The sequence below is a fragment of the Balaenoptera ricei genome, chromosome 13, assembly GCF_028023285.1.
Source record: "Balaenoptera ricei isolate mBalRic1 chromosome 13, mBalRic1.hap2, whole genome shotgun sequence".
In the NCBI taxonomy this organism is placed as follows: domain Eukaryota; kingdom Metazoa; phylum Chordata; class Mammalia; order Artiodactyla; family Balaenopteridae; genus Balaenoptera; species Balaenoptera ricei.
Window position 1 is genome coordinate 16,569,926 of NC_082651.1, and position 19,021 is coordinate 16,588,946.

The window sequence follows — 19,021 nt, forward strand, 5'->3', positions numbered from 1 at the left end:
AAAGTTACCAATCTTCAAATATTGGAAGGTGACTCTCAGGTCTTTCCCGAGCTGGTCTTCTCTGGACCAGAGAAATGGGAATGCTGGCTGGGAGGCAAGGCCTCACAGCAGGTGGGATCTTGCATGGACATAGCCGACAAACATCTCTTCTCTAGGAAATCTTCCAGTAGTCATATTTCTACTGTATGATGCAATTTCCCTATCCATAGCTAACTGGACCAGGGGTAAAACTTAAGTCAAGCTGGACCAATCAGAATCTCTCTCTTAAGAATTTGAAACTAGAGGAAAAGTTTATAGTTGAGAGCTGAGTGCTGATAATTGCAATACTACAGAGCTATGTTCATTGAACTGCCCAGGTTATTACTCTTCCTGAAGAGTGATTAATTGGCTTTTCCTTGAATTTAATGAGCTACCCCCCAGTGTCTTTTAATTTTAATAAATCCTTTTTTTCTTAAACTTATTAAGTTTACTCTCTATGGTTGTAACCTAAAGAACCTTAGCTCATACATAGAGACACAGAACCTGAAACAACAACAATTTCCTATAGTCTAGAATTTTCTAGTCCATGTCTTAATCTTTAAAACTCCTTCTTCTTTGGGGCACCTGCCACTTAGTCATCCTTCATTCTTGTCAGCATCCAACCTGGTAGCCACTGTCCCATATTCACTGAAGACTTTCCATCTGCTCATAGCTTTCCTCTTCATTCATGTCTGTTCCAGTGATTTATCAACTGTGTCTCACCATCTGGGGTGACACAACCTAGGTTCAGGGTCCATAAGGCCATCCCACATCCTAACCTCACAGTTCCTTGACCTCTAACTCTAATGCACATCATCTCCTCACTTTCTCAGTCACCCACACCCATGGCCACCCTCAGGACATTGTCATCACTTAGAACTGCTCATCAGAAATTTTAAGTTCAACTTTGATCACAACCTCTCCCGTCCTTCTAGCTGTGCTACGCCTCTAGTCCAACTACATTTGCTTCCAAAGAAACTTTCAAGGTTTTTCCTCTCTCCCAGTCTATAAGCTCTTTCTTAGATCTCTCCCCGTTTATAGAACTACTTTTACCAACAGTCTCAATGGCTTTTTATCCTCTATTCATCTATTGTAATTATTGGTAGCCCAGGTTGACCCCATAGCCTTTCAGTGTTCCTACAGAGATGGCAGAAAATCCTACAGCATAGCTTCAATATTTCCCAACTATGCTTTGGCTTTCTCCAGTGAGTTTTCTTTCTCTCATTTCTCATAGGAACATCCTCCATTCATTCATTCTGTTGATAACTTGCTGTACTGAAACTCTATACTTCTTTGGTTTCCATGTCACTTCTTTCTCCTGGTGTTCTTCTTGCCCCTCTGCCTCTTCCTTCTCATGGGTTCTTCATCCTTTCTCTCTGCCCTTTCAAAGTTGGTGCTTGTCAGGGTTTCATCCTTTGCCCACTTGTCCTCTTATTCTATTATTCCTCTACCATTTTAACAACTCCTGTGGTTTTACTTTCCAACTCAACGCTGATGATTCCCCAATCTCTATTTCTAAGCCATATTTCTCTCTAGAGTTTTATAACCAGATATTAATTGGTCTCCAGACTTCTATACACTCTGATACTGGTGGACACTGCAGACTCAGTGACATCTTCCTCTGACATGTTTTTCCTTTCACATTTGCTTAGTTGTTGATACAACTATCCCCTTTGGCACCCACGCAGAAACTAGGAGCAACACAGTTGCCCCATCTCCACATCCCCATCCATCTCTTTAATCTACTACCTCTATCTTAATTCATGCTGCCATAATTAAAAAAAAAATTCTATTGTAGCATAGTTGATTTACAATGTTGTGTTAGTTTCAGGTGTACAGCAAAGTGATATATATACATACATATATATATGTATATATATACCTATCTCTCTCTATATATATCCATTCTTTTTCAGATTCTTTTCTAATATAGGTTATTACAGAATATTGAGTAGAGTTCCCTGTGCTATACAGCAGGTCCTTGCTAGTTATACATTTTATATATAGTAGTGTGTATATATTAATCCCAATCTCCTAATTTATCACTTACCCCCACGTTTCCTCTTTGGTAACCATAAGTTTGATTTCAAGATCTGTGAGTTTTTCTGTTTTGTAAATAAGTTCATTTGTATCATTTTTAAAATTAGATTCCACATATAAGCAATATCATATGATATATGTCTTTGTCTGACCTCACTTAGTATGATAATCTCTAGGTCTATACATCTTGCAGCAAATGGCATTATTTTGTTCTTTTTTTATGCAGACTATTGTAATTTCTTATATAAACTACATCAACCATCTTCAAACTGGTCTTGGTAACTATGGTGTTTTTCTCTTCAAATGCCTTCTTCCCATTGCTGCCAAGATCTGAAAGGCCCATCAATCCCCTGCTAATGCTGTCCAGCAGATCCCTGCTCTCCCTAGCAGAGAGCACAAGTTCCCCATGACACACACCAGGGAAGGACCACCAGGTTGCTGGCTGGCTCTCCAACCTTTTCTTTCATCATTTTGTGTATAAAACATTGTGTTTTGTTAATAACACAAAGTCTCTATTTCTTATTAATAACACAGAGTCACAAACGACCTCCCAAACTTGGCCATTGCTACTCTCTAAACAAATCTAATTCAGTCCATGAATCATAACTGGCTGGTGAGCTTTAGTAGAAGTAATTATAACACAGTTCTTTAATGAAAAAATCTCCTACCTTTTCTTCTTTACAGCATTTAATAAGAATTAGCTTATGGAAAGAACTTAATTCTGGACGCCAAAAATTATGGCTTGTGGGCACCATTTCTGTTGTCATTAGTTGATCATCCTCCTTTATTTTAGAATAAGCTTCCTGTTCAGGTGGGTTAAGATAAGTCTCAAAAGACCCTGGAAACACAATTTAAAAATATGCTTTAATTAAAGTTGCTTTGACTTTGATATTAAATAAATGTATTTGATAATTAAAAAATCTCTACAGTTACCATTAGCTTTTTACATTACCACAAATGTAAATATATTTAATCTCCCCCTACCCAACCTAATTAAAAAATAGTGAATTTAAAATTGGATCAGAAAACGAATTCAAACCACTTAACAAAAGGCAAAGCTAAAACAAATGACAGAGAAGTTAAAAATGAAAGGATGCAGACATATATCAATCAAATGTGAGCAAAAACAAACACCTGACATGATAAGAGTAACATTGGATATATTAGAATTCAAGGCAAATATAATTAAATGGGATGAAATAGTTCAAGTTATATTAATTAAAATACAAACCCAATAATAAAAACACAATAAAATAAACCTATATGTGTTAGACAATAGCATAAAAATACATCAAACCATCACTGCTGAAGGCAGAAGAAAAAGCAGAAAAACATATTAGTGATAGGAAATAACACAACTGTAAGTCTGTGACAGATAAAGCAAATTAAAAATTCTGGTATAAATATTTTTTACCATATAAATAATATATGAATAAATTGACACTGGTACAACTTTATGCCCTAATAAACAGAACACATTGCCCTCAACCCCCCTGGAATATTTATAAGAAATGGGCTTGCATCTCACATGAGGCTTAGGATCCTAGGACCCTTACTCTGGTTATAACATGTAGTAAGAATTAGCATTGAAATTCCTGCAGATAGAGAGGGCAGACAGCAGAAGCAAGAAGAACTACAGTTCTGCAGCCTGTGGAACAAAAACCACATTCACAGAAAGACAGACAAAATGCAAAGGCAGAGGACTGTGTACCAGATGAAGGAAGAAGATAAAACCCCAGAAAAACAACTAAATGAAGTGGAGATAGGCAACCTTCCAGAAAAAGAATTCAGAATAATGATAGTGAAGATGATCCAGGACCCCGGAAAAAGAATGGAGGCAAAGATTAGAGAAGATGCAAGAAATGTTTAACAAAGACCTTGAAGAATTAAAGAACAAACAAACAGATGAACAATACAATAACTGAAATGAAAAATACACTAGAAGGAATCAATAGCAGAATAACTGAGGTAGAAGAACAGATAAGTGACCTGGAAGACAGAAAGGTGGAATTGACTGCTGCAGAACCGAATAAAGAAAAAAGAACAAAAAGAAATGAAGACAGCCTAAGAGACCACTGGGATAACATTAAACATATGAACATTCGCATTATAGGGATCCCAGAAGGAGAAGAGAGAGAAAAAGGACCCAAGAAAATATTTGAAGAGATTATAGTCAAAAACTTTCCTAACATGGGAAAGGAAATAGCCACTAAAGTTCAGGAAGTGCAGAGAGTCCCAGGCAGGATAAATCCAAGGAGAAACATGCCGAGACACATAGTAATCAAACTGATAAAAATTAAAGACAAAGAAAAATTATTGAAAGCCACAAGGAAAAAATGACAAATAACATAGAAGGGAACTCCCATAAGGTTAACAGCTGATTTCTCAGCAGAAACTCTACAAGGCAGAAGGGAGTGGCATGATATATTTAAAGTGATGAAAGGGAAGAACCTACAACCAAGATTACTCTACCCAGCAAGGATCTCATTCACATTCACCAGAGAAATCAAAAGCTTTACAGACAAGCAGGAGTTAAGAGAATTCAGCACCACCAAACCAGCTCTACAACAAATGCCAAAGGAACTTCTTTAAGTGGGAAACACAAGAGAAGAAAAGGACCTACAAAAACAAACCCAAAACAATTAAGAAAATGGTAATAGGAACATACATATCGATAATTACCTTAAACGTGAATGGATTAAATGCTCCAACCAAAAGTCACAGGCTTACTGAATGGATACAACAACGAGACCCATATATATGTTGTCTACAAGAGATCCACTTCAGACCTAGGGACACATACAGACTGAAAACGAGGGAGTGGAAAAAGATATTCCATGCAAATGGAAATCAAAAGAAAGCTGGAGTAGCAATTCTCATATCAGGCAAAATAGACTTTAAAATAAAGAATGTTACAAGAGACAAGGAAGGACACTACATAATGATCAAGGGATCAATCCAAGAAGAAGATATAACAATTATAAATATATATGCACCCAACATAGGAGCACCTCAATACAGAAGGCAAATGCTAACAGCTATAAAAGAGGAAATCGACAGTAACACAGTAATAGTGGGGGACTTTAACACCTCACTTACACCAATGGACAGATCATCCAGACAGAAAATTAATAAGGAAACACAAGCCTTAAATGACACATTAGACGAGACAGATTTAATTGATATTTCTAGGACATTCCATCCGATAACAGCAGATTACATTTTCTTCTCAAATACACATGGAACATTTTCCAGGATAGATCACATCTTGGGTCACAAATCAAGGCTTGGTAAATTTAAGAAAATTGAAATCATATCAAGCAACTTTTCCGATCACAACACTATGAGATTAGAAATCAATTACAGGGAAAAAACACTAAAAACACAAACACATGGAAGTTAGACAATATGTTACTAAAAACCAAGAGATCACTGAAGAAATCAAAGAGGAAATAAAAAAAATACCTAGAGACAAATGACAAAGAAAACAAAACAATCCAAAACCCATAGGATGCAGCAAAAGCAGTTCTAAGAGGGAAGTTTATAGCAATACAATCCTACCTCAAGAAACAAGAAAAATCTCAAATAAACAATCTAACCTTACACCTAAAGGAACTAGAGAAAGATGAACAAACAACACTCAAAGTTAGTAGACGGAAAGAAATCATAAAGATCAGAGCAGAAATAAATGAAATAGAAACGAAGAAAACAGTAGCAAAGATCAATAAAACTAAAAGCTGCTTCTTTGAGAAGATAAACAAAATTGACAAACCTTTAGCCAGACTCATGAAGAAAAAATGGGAGGGGGCTCAAATCAATAAAATTAGAAATGAAAAGGAGAAATTACAATGGACACTGCAGAAATATGAAGCATCAGAAGAGACTGCTACAAGCAACTCTGTGCCAATAAAATGGACAACCTGGAAGAAATGGACAAATTCTTAGAAAGGCATAAGCTTCTAAGACTGAACCAGGAAGAAATAGAAAATATGAACAGACAAATCACAAGTAATGAAATTGAAACTGTGATTAAAAATCTTCCAGCAAACAAAAGTTCTGGACCAGATGGCTTCACAGGTGAATTCTATCAAACATTTAGAGACGACCTAACACCCATCCTTCTCAAACTCTTCCAAAAAATTTCAGAGGAAGGAACACTCCCAAACTCACTCTATGAGGCCACCATCACCCTGATAACAAAACCACACAGAGATACTACAAAAAAAGAAAACTACAGACCAATATCACTGATGAATATAGATGCAAAAATCCTCAACAAAATACTAGCAAACAGAATCCAACAACACATTAAAAGGATTATACACCATGATCAAGTGGGATTTATTGCAGAGATGCAAGGATTCTTCAATATATGCAAATCAATCTGTGCGATACACCACATTAACAAATTAAGGAATAAAAACCATATGATCATCTCAATAGATGCAGAAAAAGCTTTTGACAAAATTCAACACCCATTTATGATAAAAACTCTCCAGAAAGTGGGCATAAAGGGAACCTACCTCAACATAATAAAGGCCATATATGACAAACCCACAGCAAACATCATTCTCAATGGTGAAAAACTGAAAGTATTTCAAATAAGATCACAAACAAGACAAGGATGTCCACTCTCACCACTATTATTCAACATAGTTTTGGAAGTTTTAGCCACGGCAATCAGAGAAGAAAAAGAAATAAAAGGAATACAAATTGAAAAAGAAGAAGTGAAACTGTCACTGTTTGAAGATGGCATGATACTATACATAGAGAATCCTGAAGATGTCACCAGAAAACTACTAGAGCTAATCAATGAATTTGGTAGAGTTGCAACATACAAAATTAATACACAGAAATCACTTGCAATGCTATATACTAACAATGAAAGATCAGAAAGAGAAATTAAGCAAACAATCCCATTCACCATTGCAACAAAAAGCATAAAATACCTAGGGATAAACCTACCTAAGGAGGTAGAAGATCTGTACTAAGAAAACAATAAGACACTGATGAAAGGAATCAAAGATGACACAAACAGACGGAGAGATATACCATTTTCTTGGATTGGAAGAATCAATATTGTGAAAATGACTATATTACCCAAAGCAATCTACAGATTCAATGCAATCCTTAGGAAATTACCAATGGCATTTTTTTTACAGAACTAGAACAAAAAATCTTAAAATTTTTATGGAGACACAAAAGACCCTGAATAGCCAAAGCTATCTTGAGGGAAAAAAACGGAGCTGGAGGAATCAGACTCCCTGACTTCAGACTATACTACAAAGCTACAGTAATCAAGCCAATATTGTACTGGCACAAAAACAGAAATATAGATCAATGGAATAGGATAGAAAGCTCAGAGATAAACCCACGCACCTATTGTCAACTAATCTATGACAAAGGAGGCAAGGATATACAATGGAGAAAAGACAGCTTCTCCAATAACTTGTGCTGGGAAAACTGGACAGCTACATGTAAAAGAATGAAATTAGAATACTCCCTAACACCATACACAAAAATAAACTCAAAATGGATTAAAGACCTAAATATAAGTCCAGACACTATAAAACTCTTCGAGGAAGACATAGGAAGAACACTCTTTGACATAAATCACAGCAAGATCTTTTTGACCCACCTCCTAGAGTAATGGAAATAAAACCAAAGATAAACACATGGGTACCTAATGAAACTTAAAAGCTTTTGCACAGCAAAGGAAACTATAAACAAAATGAAAAGACAACCCTCAGAATGGGAGAAATTATTTGCAAAGGAATCAACAGACAAAGGATTAATCTCCAAAATATATAAACAGCTTATGTAGCTCAATATTAAAAAAACAAACAACCCAATCAAAAAATGGGCAGAAGACCTAAATAGATATCTCGCCAAAGAAGACATACAGATGGCCAAGAGGCACATGAAAAGCTGCTCAACATCACTAATTATTAGAGAAATGTAAATTAAAACTACAATGAGGTATCACCTCACACTGGTTAAAATGGCCATCATCAGAAAATCTACAAATAACAAATGCTGGAGAGGGTGTGGAGAAAAGCCTCTTGCACTGCTGGTGGGAATGTAAATTGATACAGCTACTATGGAGAACAGTATGGAGGTTCTTTAAAGAACTAAGAATTACCATGTGACCCAGCAATCCCACCCTACGCATATACCCAGAGAAAACCATAATTCCAAAAGACACATGCACCCTAATGTTCATTGTAGCACTATTTACAATAGCCAGGTCATGGAAGCAAGCTAAATGCCCATTGACAGACGAATGGATAAAGAAGCTGTGGTACATATACACAATGGAATATTACTCAGCCATAAAAAGGAATGAAATTGGGTCATTTGTAGAGATGTGGATGGACCTAGAGACTGTCATACAGAGTGAAGTAAGCCAGAAAGAGAAAAACAAATATCGTATATTAATGCATATATGTGGAATCTAGAAAAATGGTACAGCTGAACCAGTTTTCAAGGCAGAAAGAGACACAGATGTAGAGAACAAATGTATGGACACCAAGTGGGGAAAGCGGGGTGGTAGTGGTGGTGGTGGGATGAATTGGGAGGTTGGGATTGACATATATACACTAATATGTATAAAATAGATAACTAATACTGAATATGGGAAAAAAAATAAAGAAATGATTTAAAAAAAGAAAAAAAAGAAAGACAACCCACTGAATGGGAGACCAAAAAAAAAAAAAAAAAAAAAGAAATTCCTGCAGGTGCAGGGAGCACAGTACGGTGTAAGCCCCTCAGCAAACCAGCACAACCATCTAGTGATGAAACAGGCTGCTGCAGTCGAACATTAGGCAAAATAGTTGGCTTCCATGGCTGGCTAGAAAACCACTTTCTCCAGCTGGTCTACTGGGACTCTCCTCTGAGGGCCTAACAATAGCAACCACAGAGCTGGTGACAGTTTGTAATTTAGTGACACTTAAGACCATGGCCCTGGAGCCATGGTGTACGTACCTCTGCAATACTTCTAATTTCTATATGAAATATACACAATTACATGGTATGAGACCACAGAGCACAGCATACCACAGTGCTTTCTAGTTGAAAGTGGATGCATCATTCTGAGGGCCAGGTAGTAGAACCACTTATTCCAAAAGGACTTCTTTTCTCTTCAGGTTCTCATTACTGTATAATCACCAGGGCTTTGACTAATAAGACATGATAAATTAAAAATATAACTCTCAACTAATAGGACATTAAGCACTTAGAAACCATCAAAGACACAAGATTAAGGCAATTAGGAAGCCTTTGAAGGTAAGAGTGGCATTGAAATTAATTATTAAACTTAACCTGCAAAGATCCAAAGCTCACATTTAGAACACAAGCCATCCTATCACATGTACAAAACCTTCACGATTCTGCAGGATTTCCAGAATCAACCTTGAAATTTAACAAATGAAAGCAGTATGGTTGTTTTAAATTACTAAAATTTTAGTCCCAGTTGACAGGAATAACATGGTGCCTTTTGTCCAAACACGACGAGTTGTTCCCAGAATTACTTAACCTTTCAGCCTCTACCTCTTCCCACTTTCTTTGCTTCTGTGTTTATGAGGATCCATCTAGCCCTTTTTGCTTCAGATCTGTCCCTAACTGTCCATCACTAGGCTTATCCTATATGTATTTTTCTTTTGTGTTCTACTTCTAGCTACCTTGTTTAACTGGTCCACAATATAGAAACAATTTTTATTTGATTTATTTATTGAAGAGTATTTTATTTTTTCTAGTCTTTATTTAGAAATCAAATGAACATATTAGGATCCCAGAAATTCTGGTCCATGTAGCTTTTAAACCACCACACTTACTGGGTATATTCAGGTAAATAAACATTCATATGAGAAGTAAAAGAATAATTACTAAAAATAGCAATAGAACACAGAACTTCAAATCAGTACAGGGGAGGGGCTTCCCTGGTGGCGCAGTGGTTGAGAGTCTGCCTGCTAATGTGGGGGACATGGGTTCGAGCCCTGGTCTGGGAGGATCCCACATGCCGCGGAGCAACTAGGCCCGTGAGCCACAACTACTGAGCCTGCGTGTCTGGAGCCTGTGCTCGGCAACAAGAGAGGCCGCGATAGTGAGAGGCCCGTGCACTGCAATGAAGAGTGGCCCCCACTTGCCGCAATTGGAGAAAGCCCTCGCACAGAAACGAAGACCCAACACAGCCAAAAATAAATAAATAAATAAATAAATAAATTAATTAAAAAAAAATCAGTACAGGGGAAATAAAAAAAAGAATGTGGACAATTCACTTGAAGACAAGAAAGAAGAAATAAAAATGAAGAAAAGAAAAAGCCTGCCAAGGAAAAAATCCCTACAAAATAAGATGATAGATGTAAATCCAAATAGATCAGGATTTTTCAGCCCTGCCACTACTGCCATTTGGGGCCAAGTGGTCATTTGTTGTGGAGGGTTGTTCTGAGCATTGTAGGATATTTAGTCACATCTCTGGTTTCTACCTAGTAGATACCTGCAGCACCACCCCAGTCATGGCAACCAATAATGTCTTCAGATGTTGCTGAATGTCCCCTGGGGAATAAAATCTTCCACAGTTAAGAGCCACTGAAATAGATCAATAACCTTCCTTACAATAATTTGATTAAAACTTGCCTGTTTAAAAAGAGAGACTCTCACATTGCTCAAAACAGCAAAATCCAACTAAAGGTACACCAAAAACATGATGAAGACACAAAAGACTTGAAAAGGAAGAGTGTAGAAATATATAAAGGGGGAATACTAATGAAGATAATCCTGTAGAAAATATATTTTAAGGCAAAAAACACTATTCAGGGTAAAGAGGAATATTATTTAATAAAAAAGGAATAATTTGCTAGAAAGATAATAATCCTAAATGCATTTTTAATTAACAGCATCAGTTCCACAAGATATAATGGGAGAAATTCCAGAATACAAAGAGAAATTGTCAATCATAGTGGTGAACCTTACAGATTTAGTATAAAAGACAGTAAAATAAACACCACAATTAATAGGTTTGAACTAAAGATTACATATCTTTAGTTCAAAAAGTTACATATCTTTTGCATCCAAGAAAAGACACACATGGGACATTTTACATAAACTGAAGTATAAATAAATTACAAAGAATCAATTTCATGAAAACTATGAGTATAATTTCTACAATGGAAGTAAATTATAAACAATAAAAAGATAGCACCCCCAAATCGTAAATGCATTTGAATTAACAAGTATACTTTTAGAATCAAAGGGGCTACATAGTAAAACTTTTGGGGAAAAAGTAACATAGAATGTTATAATTAGAGCAGGCATAACCTCTGGGGAAGAGGGAAAGGGTCCTATGAAGGAGTATAAGGGGATTCTGTGATGCTGGTACTGGTCTGTTTCTTGACTTGGGTGGTGGCTTATAAGTACAGTCGGTTTTTGATAATCAAATTGTTGATTCTGATTTGTGTACTTTTCCATATGTATGTTATCCGTCAATAAAAACTTAAAAAAAGAAAAGTATGGGATGCAGCTAAAGCAATACCTAGAGGTAAATGCATCTTCTTAAAATGGGTATAATAGTAAACATGAAATATTGAAAATTCATGGGCCAAGCATACAACTCAAGAAATTGGGAAAACAGGTAATTCACAATTTCTTAATAATGAGGACATTTCTTAGTGAAAAATATTGATATTGCAGAAGAGGTTAAAGGAGACCTTAGAGTTAGGATTCACAAGCTTGTTTACAACCCCATATAGCAGAGCCTTTTTGACGTATTACCTATGCGTATGGAAATAGGATGTAACACTATGTATTGTGTAAGTTCTTTAAAAACTGGAAATAATTCTTCTAAGTCACAGCATGCGAACCACATGGCAGTAAGCAGCCAGGGAAACTCAGGCTTAGGTGGGCGTTCCTATTAGAAGACAGAAAGAAAGTGAATAATAATTCACAAAGACAACCACAGAATATGCTTTCACCTTGTCTAAGTGAAAAATCAAACTCTAATAGAATGTTAAAAATAACCATTTACCCAGGACAAGTATAAGATATAGTGAGATAGAAATGGTGTTGAATCAATTCTATTTGTTGGCCTTTGAACAGAAGTACAGCTGATGAAACTTTTCATGTTGACATATGCAGAAAGCAGTTGACCTGGTGAAGGGTTAAAATAAAACCTGTAAAGTCTACTTCTAGCCTGTCCTCCAACATGCCACACCAGTCTCTCCCCACCCCTCAGATATTCTTATATTAATGTTTTTTTCCTAGAGAACTAGTTTTTAAATCCAGTTTCCAGATGTTCTCACCTCTAGGAGATAGGAAATGCTGAGTAGTATAGCAAAATCAGTAGCAAGACAAGTGAAAATCTCATTCCAGCTGGGCTGAGTGTGTATATGTCTAATCATTTCATATATTCCCAGAAATTTCTGGGAAAAGTATTATGCCATCTGGCAATATTCCATGAAGCCCTTGCATGTGGGTAAACAGTTTAAAAAGAGACAGAAAAACAGCTGTGATTGTAGATTGAAACTAGTTCTTTGAAAATTTCATGAATGTTTGCCTGAGGTTTCATACCACATTTTTAAATGGCTTTATTGAGATACAATTCATATACCATGCAATTCACCCATTTAAAGCATACAATCCAATGTATTTTAGTAAATTCACAGTTATGTGTAACCATGACCACAGTCAATTTTAGAACATTTCATCTCCTCAAAAAACCCCATGTATCCTTTAGCAGTTCCCCTCCCATCTGCCCATGCCCTCTAGCCCTAAGAAACTGAAACTAGTTCTTTGAAAATTTAGTACTTTGAAACTAAACTTTGAAAGTTTGGTACTGCTTTCTGTCTCTATCCATTTGCCTCTTCTGAATACTTCATATAAATCAAATTTTATAATATGTGGTCTTTTGTGACTGATTTCTTTCACTTAGCTTAATGTTTTCAAGGTTTATTCATGTTGTGGTAGTATCAGTACTTCATTCCTCTTTATGATTGAATGATATTCTGTTGTTATGGATATACCACATTTTGTTTACCCACTCATCAGTTGATGGATTGGATTGCTTTAACCTTTTTGGCTATTACAAATAGTGCTGCTATGAATATTCATGTCTAGGTTTTTGTGTGAACCTATGTTTTCATTTCTCTTTGATATATACCTAGGAGTGGAATTGCTGGATCATGTGGTAATTCTACATTTAATTGCTTGAGGAGCTGCCAGACTGTTTTCCAAAGCAGCTGCACCATTTTTCATGTTAGCAGTTTATGAGGGTTCTGATTTGTCCACATGTTCACCAACACTTGGTATTATCTGTCTTTTGACTCTAGCCATTCTAGTGGGTGTGAATGGCATCTCCTTATCATTTTGATTTGCATTTCCCTGATAAATAACGAGGTCAGACATCTTTTCATGCGCTTATGTATATATTTGGAGAAATATCTATTCAGGTCCTTTGGCTATTTCTAAGTTGCGTTGTCTTTATTATGGATTCGTAAGAATTCGTTATCTATTCTAAATACAAATCCTTTATCATCTTAATGTTTTCGAGGTTTATTCATGTTGTAGTATGTATCAGTACAACCTTGTCAAAATCAGTTGACCATAGACACATGGCTTTATTTCTGGACTTTCACATTTGATTCCATTTACTCATATGTCTATCCTTATGCTAATATCTTGCTGTCTTGATTACTGCTGCTTTGTAGTAAGCTTTGGGATTTAGATCTCTTGTAATTCTGTATGAATTTTAGGATCAGTTTGGCAATTGCTGAAAAGAAACCAGCTAGAATTTTGATAGGGATATCACTGAATCTGTAGATCAGTGTGTGGAGTATTGCCATCCTAACAATATTAAGTCTCCAATCCATGAACATGGGATGTTTTCCTATTTATTTAGGTCCTGTGATTTCTTTCAGCCTGTTTTGTAGTTTTCAGAGTATAAGTTTGAACTACTTTTGTTAAATTTATTTCTAAGTATTTTATTATTATTGATGCCATTGTAAATGGAATTGTTAGTTTCACTTTATATTGTTCATTGCAAATGTAAAGAAATCCAAATTAATTTTGTATGTTGATCCTGTATTCTGCAACCTTGCTGAACTTGTTTATTAATTCTAATAGTTTTTTTTAAAGTAAATTCCTTTGTGGTTTCTATGTACAAAATCATGTCATCTGCAAATAGAGATAGTTTTACTTCTTCCTTTCCAATCTGGATGCCTTTCATTTCATTTTCTTGTGTATCTGTCCTGGCAAGAATTTCCAGTACAATGTTGAAAAGAAGTGGTGAGAGCAAACATCCTTCTTGTTTCTGATCCTAGGTGGAATGTATCCAGGCTTTCACTATTAAGTATGATGTTAGCTATGGGTTTTTGTATAAGCTCTTTATCTGGTTGAAGAAGTTCTCTTTTATTTCTAGTTTGTTGAGTGTTTTTATGATTATTAGTTATGTGATTCTGGAAAGGTCTTTAACCTCTCTGAGCCTCTCCTTGAAAAAACTGTAAACACAGCTGTTAACAAGAATACTGTGAAGGAAGAAGGGTGACAATGCCGGGAAGGGCTTAGCTGAGTGACTGACTAATAGTCAGTAACAGAGTGAGGTGGGTAAGAAGGCAAGCTCTACAGACTTGACTGCAAGGGTTTGAATCCTGGTTCCAAACCCTAATAAGTGTGTGATCATGATGAGTTACTTCATCTCTTTGTGCCTAATTAACTTATCTGCAGACTAGAGATAAAATCAGGAACTCACCCAACAGAAATACTGAAATAAATAAATGAGTAGATATACATAAAACACATAGCAAACCCTCTATAAGTATTAACTGTGATTATGAAGTTAAGACAGTGTTAAGCAAGGACTAACAGAATACGTATGTATGCAGAATGGGTGGGTGTCAGGGAAGAAGGACCATCTGGTGTAGAGGTCTTCCTTGGGCTTGTCCTGGGAGTGCAGGGTGCTGAGAGTCAAATGAAAGCACAAAGTCCAATGTCCCAGTGATACTCTGAGGCTCAAATACTGGCAAACAGATGCAGGTGTCAGGTCTGTAGGGGCCAAGGGTAGGGCTTGCGACTGAAGACAGAGCCAAGAGTTTAGAGTTGGACCAGATGGACCTGCAGGCAAGAGTTGGAGGACTGTGCCTGAGTTCTGTGGGCCACCAGGTCTGTGGTATATGGGTGAGTTAGGCCAGTTTGAGGGGCTGGGGCAAGTTAGACAAATATTATTGTATGACAGAAGGCAACAATCAAGTTCTAGTCCTTCCCGTGCTTTATAATGAAAGATGGGTCCAGGCAAGAGAGGGTCATGGTTTCACAAACAGTGTGGCCAGATCTGTGAATAACAACTTTTATTGGATTTTAACTCTTCCCATTTGTAAGATGGTCAACTTTTCAAAACATGTTCCCATCTACTAGTTCACTGGTTACTCCCAACATCTCTTTTCTACATGTGAGGACATTGCTGCACAAAGAGGTCAAATGTTACAAACATTATATAGTGACTAAAGACAGAACTAAGTTATAGTCTGGGTCCCTGATCCCTAGTGGGCCACACAGCTGAATGTATAACCTTCAGCCACCAGAGTCACCGTGGAGCATTGGTAGGTGCTTGTGGGCTCTATCTAATAACATTCACTGTCTAATCTTGACACAGATACCTTTTCCAATCCTGCAGAACCTCGGAGAAAGAAATTCCATTCAGCATCGGTTAAGCTTCCTTGCTGACGCATGATCTCAACACAGAGCATAAAGCTGTAGATGAGTTTATGTTGTTCAAAAAGTCCTCTCGAGACATTGACATAAGCTGTTAGAAGAGTCTGTTCTAGTAGAATTTCCATGCGCTGCTGTAGATCATCTGTCCTCACAGAGGTTTCAATTGTTGTATTGAACAACTGTGAAAGAGAACTCTATCAGTGTCTCTGATTTAATTCAATTTCATGGAGGAAAAAATATCCCTGCTCCTCACCCTGACTCCCCCAAATTCAGTGAGTAAATAACAACACAGGTGATGTACCATGAAAAAGTCCAGAATTCATCCCAAATTGACACATTTATATGTAATATTTATTTTGTGCACTCCTCTTTCTCTCCCCACTTTTCAGAAATGGACCAGTGCCAAATTCTTGACTATTGAAAAGGCATAATATTGACTTTGGACAGAAAATGGAAAATAAAGGTGAGCTGGCAAAACGAGTTTCTCATATCCTCAACTCACATTTGATAATCACTTTGGATGAGAGGTGTAAGGGCTAGGTAAGGTCATGCCCTCTTCTTGGCATTTTCCCAAGATAATTCTTAGGGTATGGGAAGAACGTGTAAGAATTTTCTTTGAAATTTAAGAGGAACCAGTTTTAAAGAAGACTTCCACCCTGCTTCCCACCTGGAAATTTTGGGAACAGGCCTCCTCCCCAAAAGGTGCCTCACATTACAAGGATATCAGGAAGGTAGCAGAGATGGTGGCATGGAGGGCTCAGGTGAGAGGGACAGCCACTTCCAAGTAGCACAAGGGCAGGGAGAGGGGAGATCCAGAAATTCCCAAGGGTCTTGAGCTGTGTGACAAATCTGAGCAGAGCCTGAACTCAGGGGCTTGCCTGCAAGTCATGGGCAAGGGGATCTTGCAGCAGAGACTGGGGTCTCATGAGGGATGAGAGGACCATCCTATGGCTTCGGCCTTGAGGATCCACAGCACAAGGGGCAAAGATGCCAGGTGAGGCAGGGCTGCCCAATTCCTTGGTCACCTTGAGAGGGATCGAGGTGCTTTGCTCATGGGGAGATCAGACAGATCGAAGCAGATTGGACGCTGAAGACCAGCTGAGGGCCAAGGCAGATCAATGTCAAGAAGTGTGCTTCACAAGCCCCTAAAAATGCTGCACTGTCCTTGTGCAGGCCTCCTTGTACCACCCCCAACTCATCCTGCTAACAGGATGGAGCACAAGGGGAAAAGATCTGACTGTCTGTCTCCTCACCAATAGATAGGCCTCCGTTCCCTAAAATTAAAAGGGCTTGGAGGAAGCATTCACTTATTCTAGAGAACTGGGAAAGCCTCGTTAATTCTCTGGAAAGTTTGGTCAACAAAGAATAATGGAGTTGTTGCTTTAATACACTTAGAAGCAAAGAGTTTTCTTTAACAACAACAAAGAGGCAGAGAGTTTAAAGTCCAGTGAAGACCTGGTAAGTTCGGCGCCAAAATAAAACATGGCGAATCTTGACACACTCTAAATAACTTTAGTGTGAAATGGAATTATGGATGGGTTTGGTAGAGGATGTCCTGGCCAGGGCTGTCACCTACAATTGTGTTTTGGGTTTCTAGTTTCCCTTCCAAATAGCAAAACTCCAGTGTTTTGATGATTCATCCTATAACCCTTTTTCTGTTGGCTCAAGATATTTTCAGGGCATCTTCATTTTTAATTATTGAAGGAGATTTTAAAACCTTGAAAAGCATGAATCCCAAAACACCCAGGATGAGAAAAGTGTTATCAAAGTCATTTAGATAGAATGAAAGGACTTACTAATCTTTACCTTGCTTGTTTTAATATCCACCAACTAAAGGAAGAGGCGTGAGAACGGCAACCCCTGCCTTTAGGAACTGAGCTGTGACCCGAGTAGAAATGGCTTCTAAAGGTTGCCACAGAAGATGCACTTCTTGTTGGAAGAGAGCCCAGGTGTGTCTACACAACATGCCTCTCATTTCTCTCAATTCTTCATTTCCATTCTCTCCTGCAGCTCCTATTGCTGCCGGCCCCCTGACCATACCGAGGCCACCAAACAAGACATCTAGAGGAAAAACCAAGCTTGGTCTAGTATATAAAAATTGTCTGAATATTTCAACAGCCTTTTTTAATGAAGAGATGCAAACAGCCTCTTCACTCATGAGATACTCATGATGTGTCATATGGTGCTAAGCACCACGGGGGGAAGCAGGGTTGGATGAGGCTTCCTTCCTGCCTTCTGGGAGGTCAGACTTCAGCAGGAGAGAAGAGCCCACCACCCCAGGCAGAGTGGTGGAAGTCCCACATGAGGCGTTCACATGTGTTGCAGAAAGACTGCTGAAAATTGTTTGCTACTCCTTCCATGGAGAAGTGGAGTCTAAATACCCTCCTCTCGAATCTGGGCTAGCTTTAGTGACTCCATTGACCAAGAGACTGTAGCACAGGTGATGCTGCCTGACATCCAAAGCTAGGTCAGAAGAGGTCTTGCAGCCTCCACCTTGGCTTCTTAGAACATTTGCTTTTGGGAGCTGCCCTCTTGGAACCCAGTTGCCCTGTTGTGAGCACCCAAGCCACATGGAGAGGTGACTGTAGGAGTTGACATCCCAGCCACGTAAGTGACCATTTTGGACATCCAGCCCCAGAAGACTGCAGCCTCATCCACAGGCTTCACTTAAGGAGAAGGTGGCACTTAATCTGGAAGGGAGGGCATTCTAAACAGAGAGGGTCATAAACACAGAAGCATCTGGGGAGTCCAGGGAATGTGAATGGATCCATTTGGCTGCTGGCAGAGGACTAGTGGGAAATGTGGCTCTAGAGACAGAACGGGGACAGGTTGGATGTGGCTTTGGAACTGAACTGTGTTTGATGGGCAATGTCTGCGAAAATCCATTTTGGATCCCCAGAGTACAGAGCAGTGTTTTAAAAACATGAGGCCTGGGCTTGCCTGGCCTCTGGAGTGAGAGCCAGCACTGACTACAGGTATAAGGGCATGTAGCAGGAAGTAAAGATGTGTGGCAGGGAAAGAGGATCTATTTACAATCATTACTGTTTTCTACTGTGAGTGGTGTGTATGGAGAGGCCCTTGAGTTGAATTATGGGTGTGAGCACAGATGATTAAAGAAGCCAGAGTGAGCTAAACTGCTCTGCACAGAAAAGGGAACAATACAGACAAGAGAGGAATGGGAGCTGGTAGATGGGAAACAGCCAGAGAGGCCGAGTGCGGGATGGGCTGAGAGAAACTCCAGAGGTGAACAGAGGCGACCCCTGTG

General features: G+C 38.1%; 1 protein-coding gene across 1 annotated transcript in view; it reads right to left on the reverse strand.

The window, feature by feature from the left end:
• Positions 1-19,021, reverse strand: part of DNAH6 (dynein axonemal heavy chain 6) — a 298,766-nt gene that overhangs the window by 63,179 nt on the left and 216,566 nt on the right. Inside the window, exons 61-63 of the mRNA XM_059942689.1 lie at positions 15,702-15,935; positions 11,827-11,962; positions 2,727-2,896 (exon numbers count right to left, since the gene is read on the reverse strand). Of these exons, the coding sequence (XP_059798672.1) occupies positions 2,727-2,896; positions 11,827-11,962; positions 15,702-15,935 (540 nt within the window). The remainder of the gene's footprint in view (positions 1-2,726; positions 2,897-11,826; positions 11,963-15,701; positions 15,936-19,021) is intronic.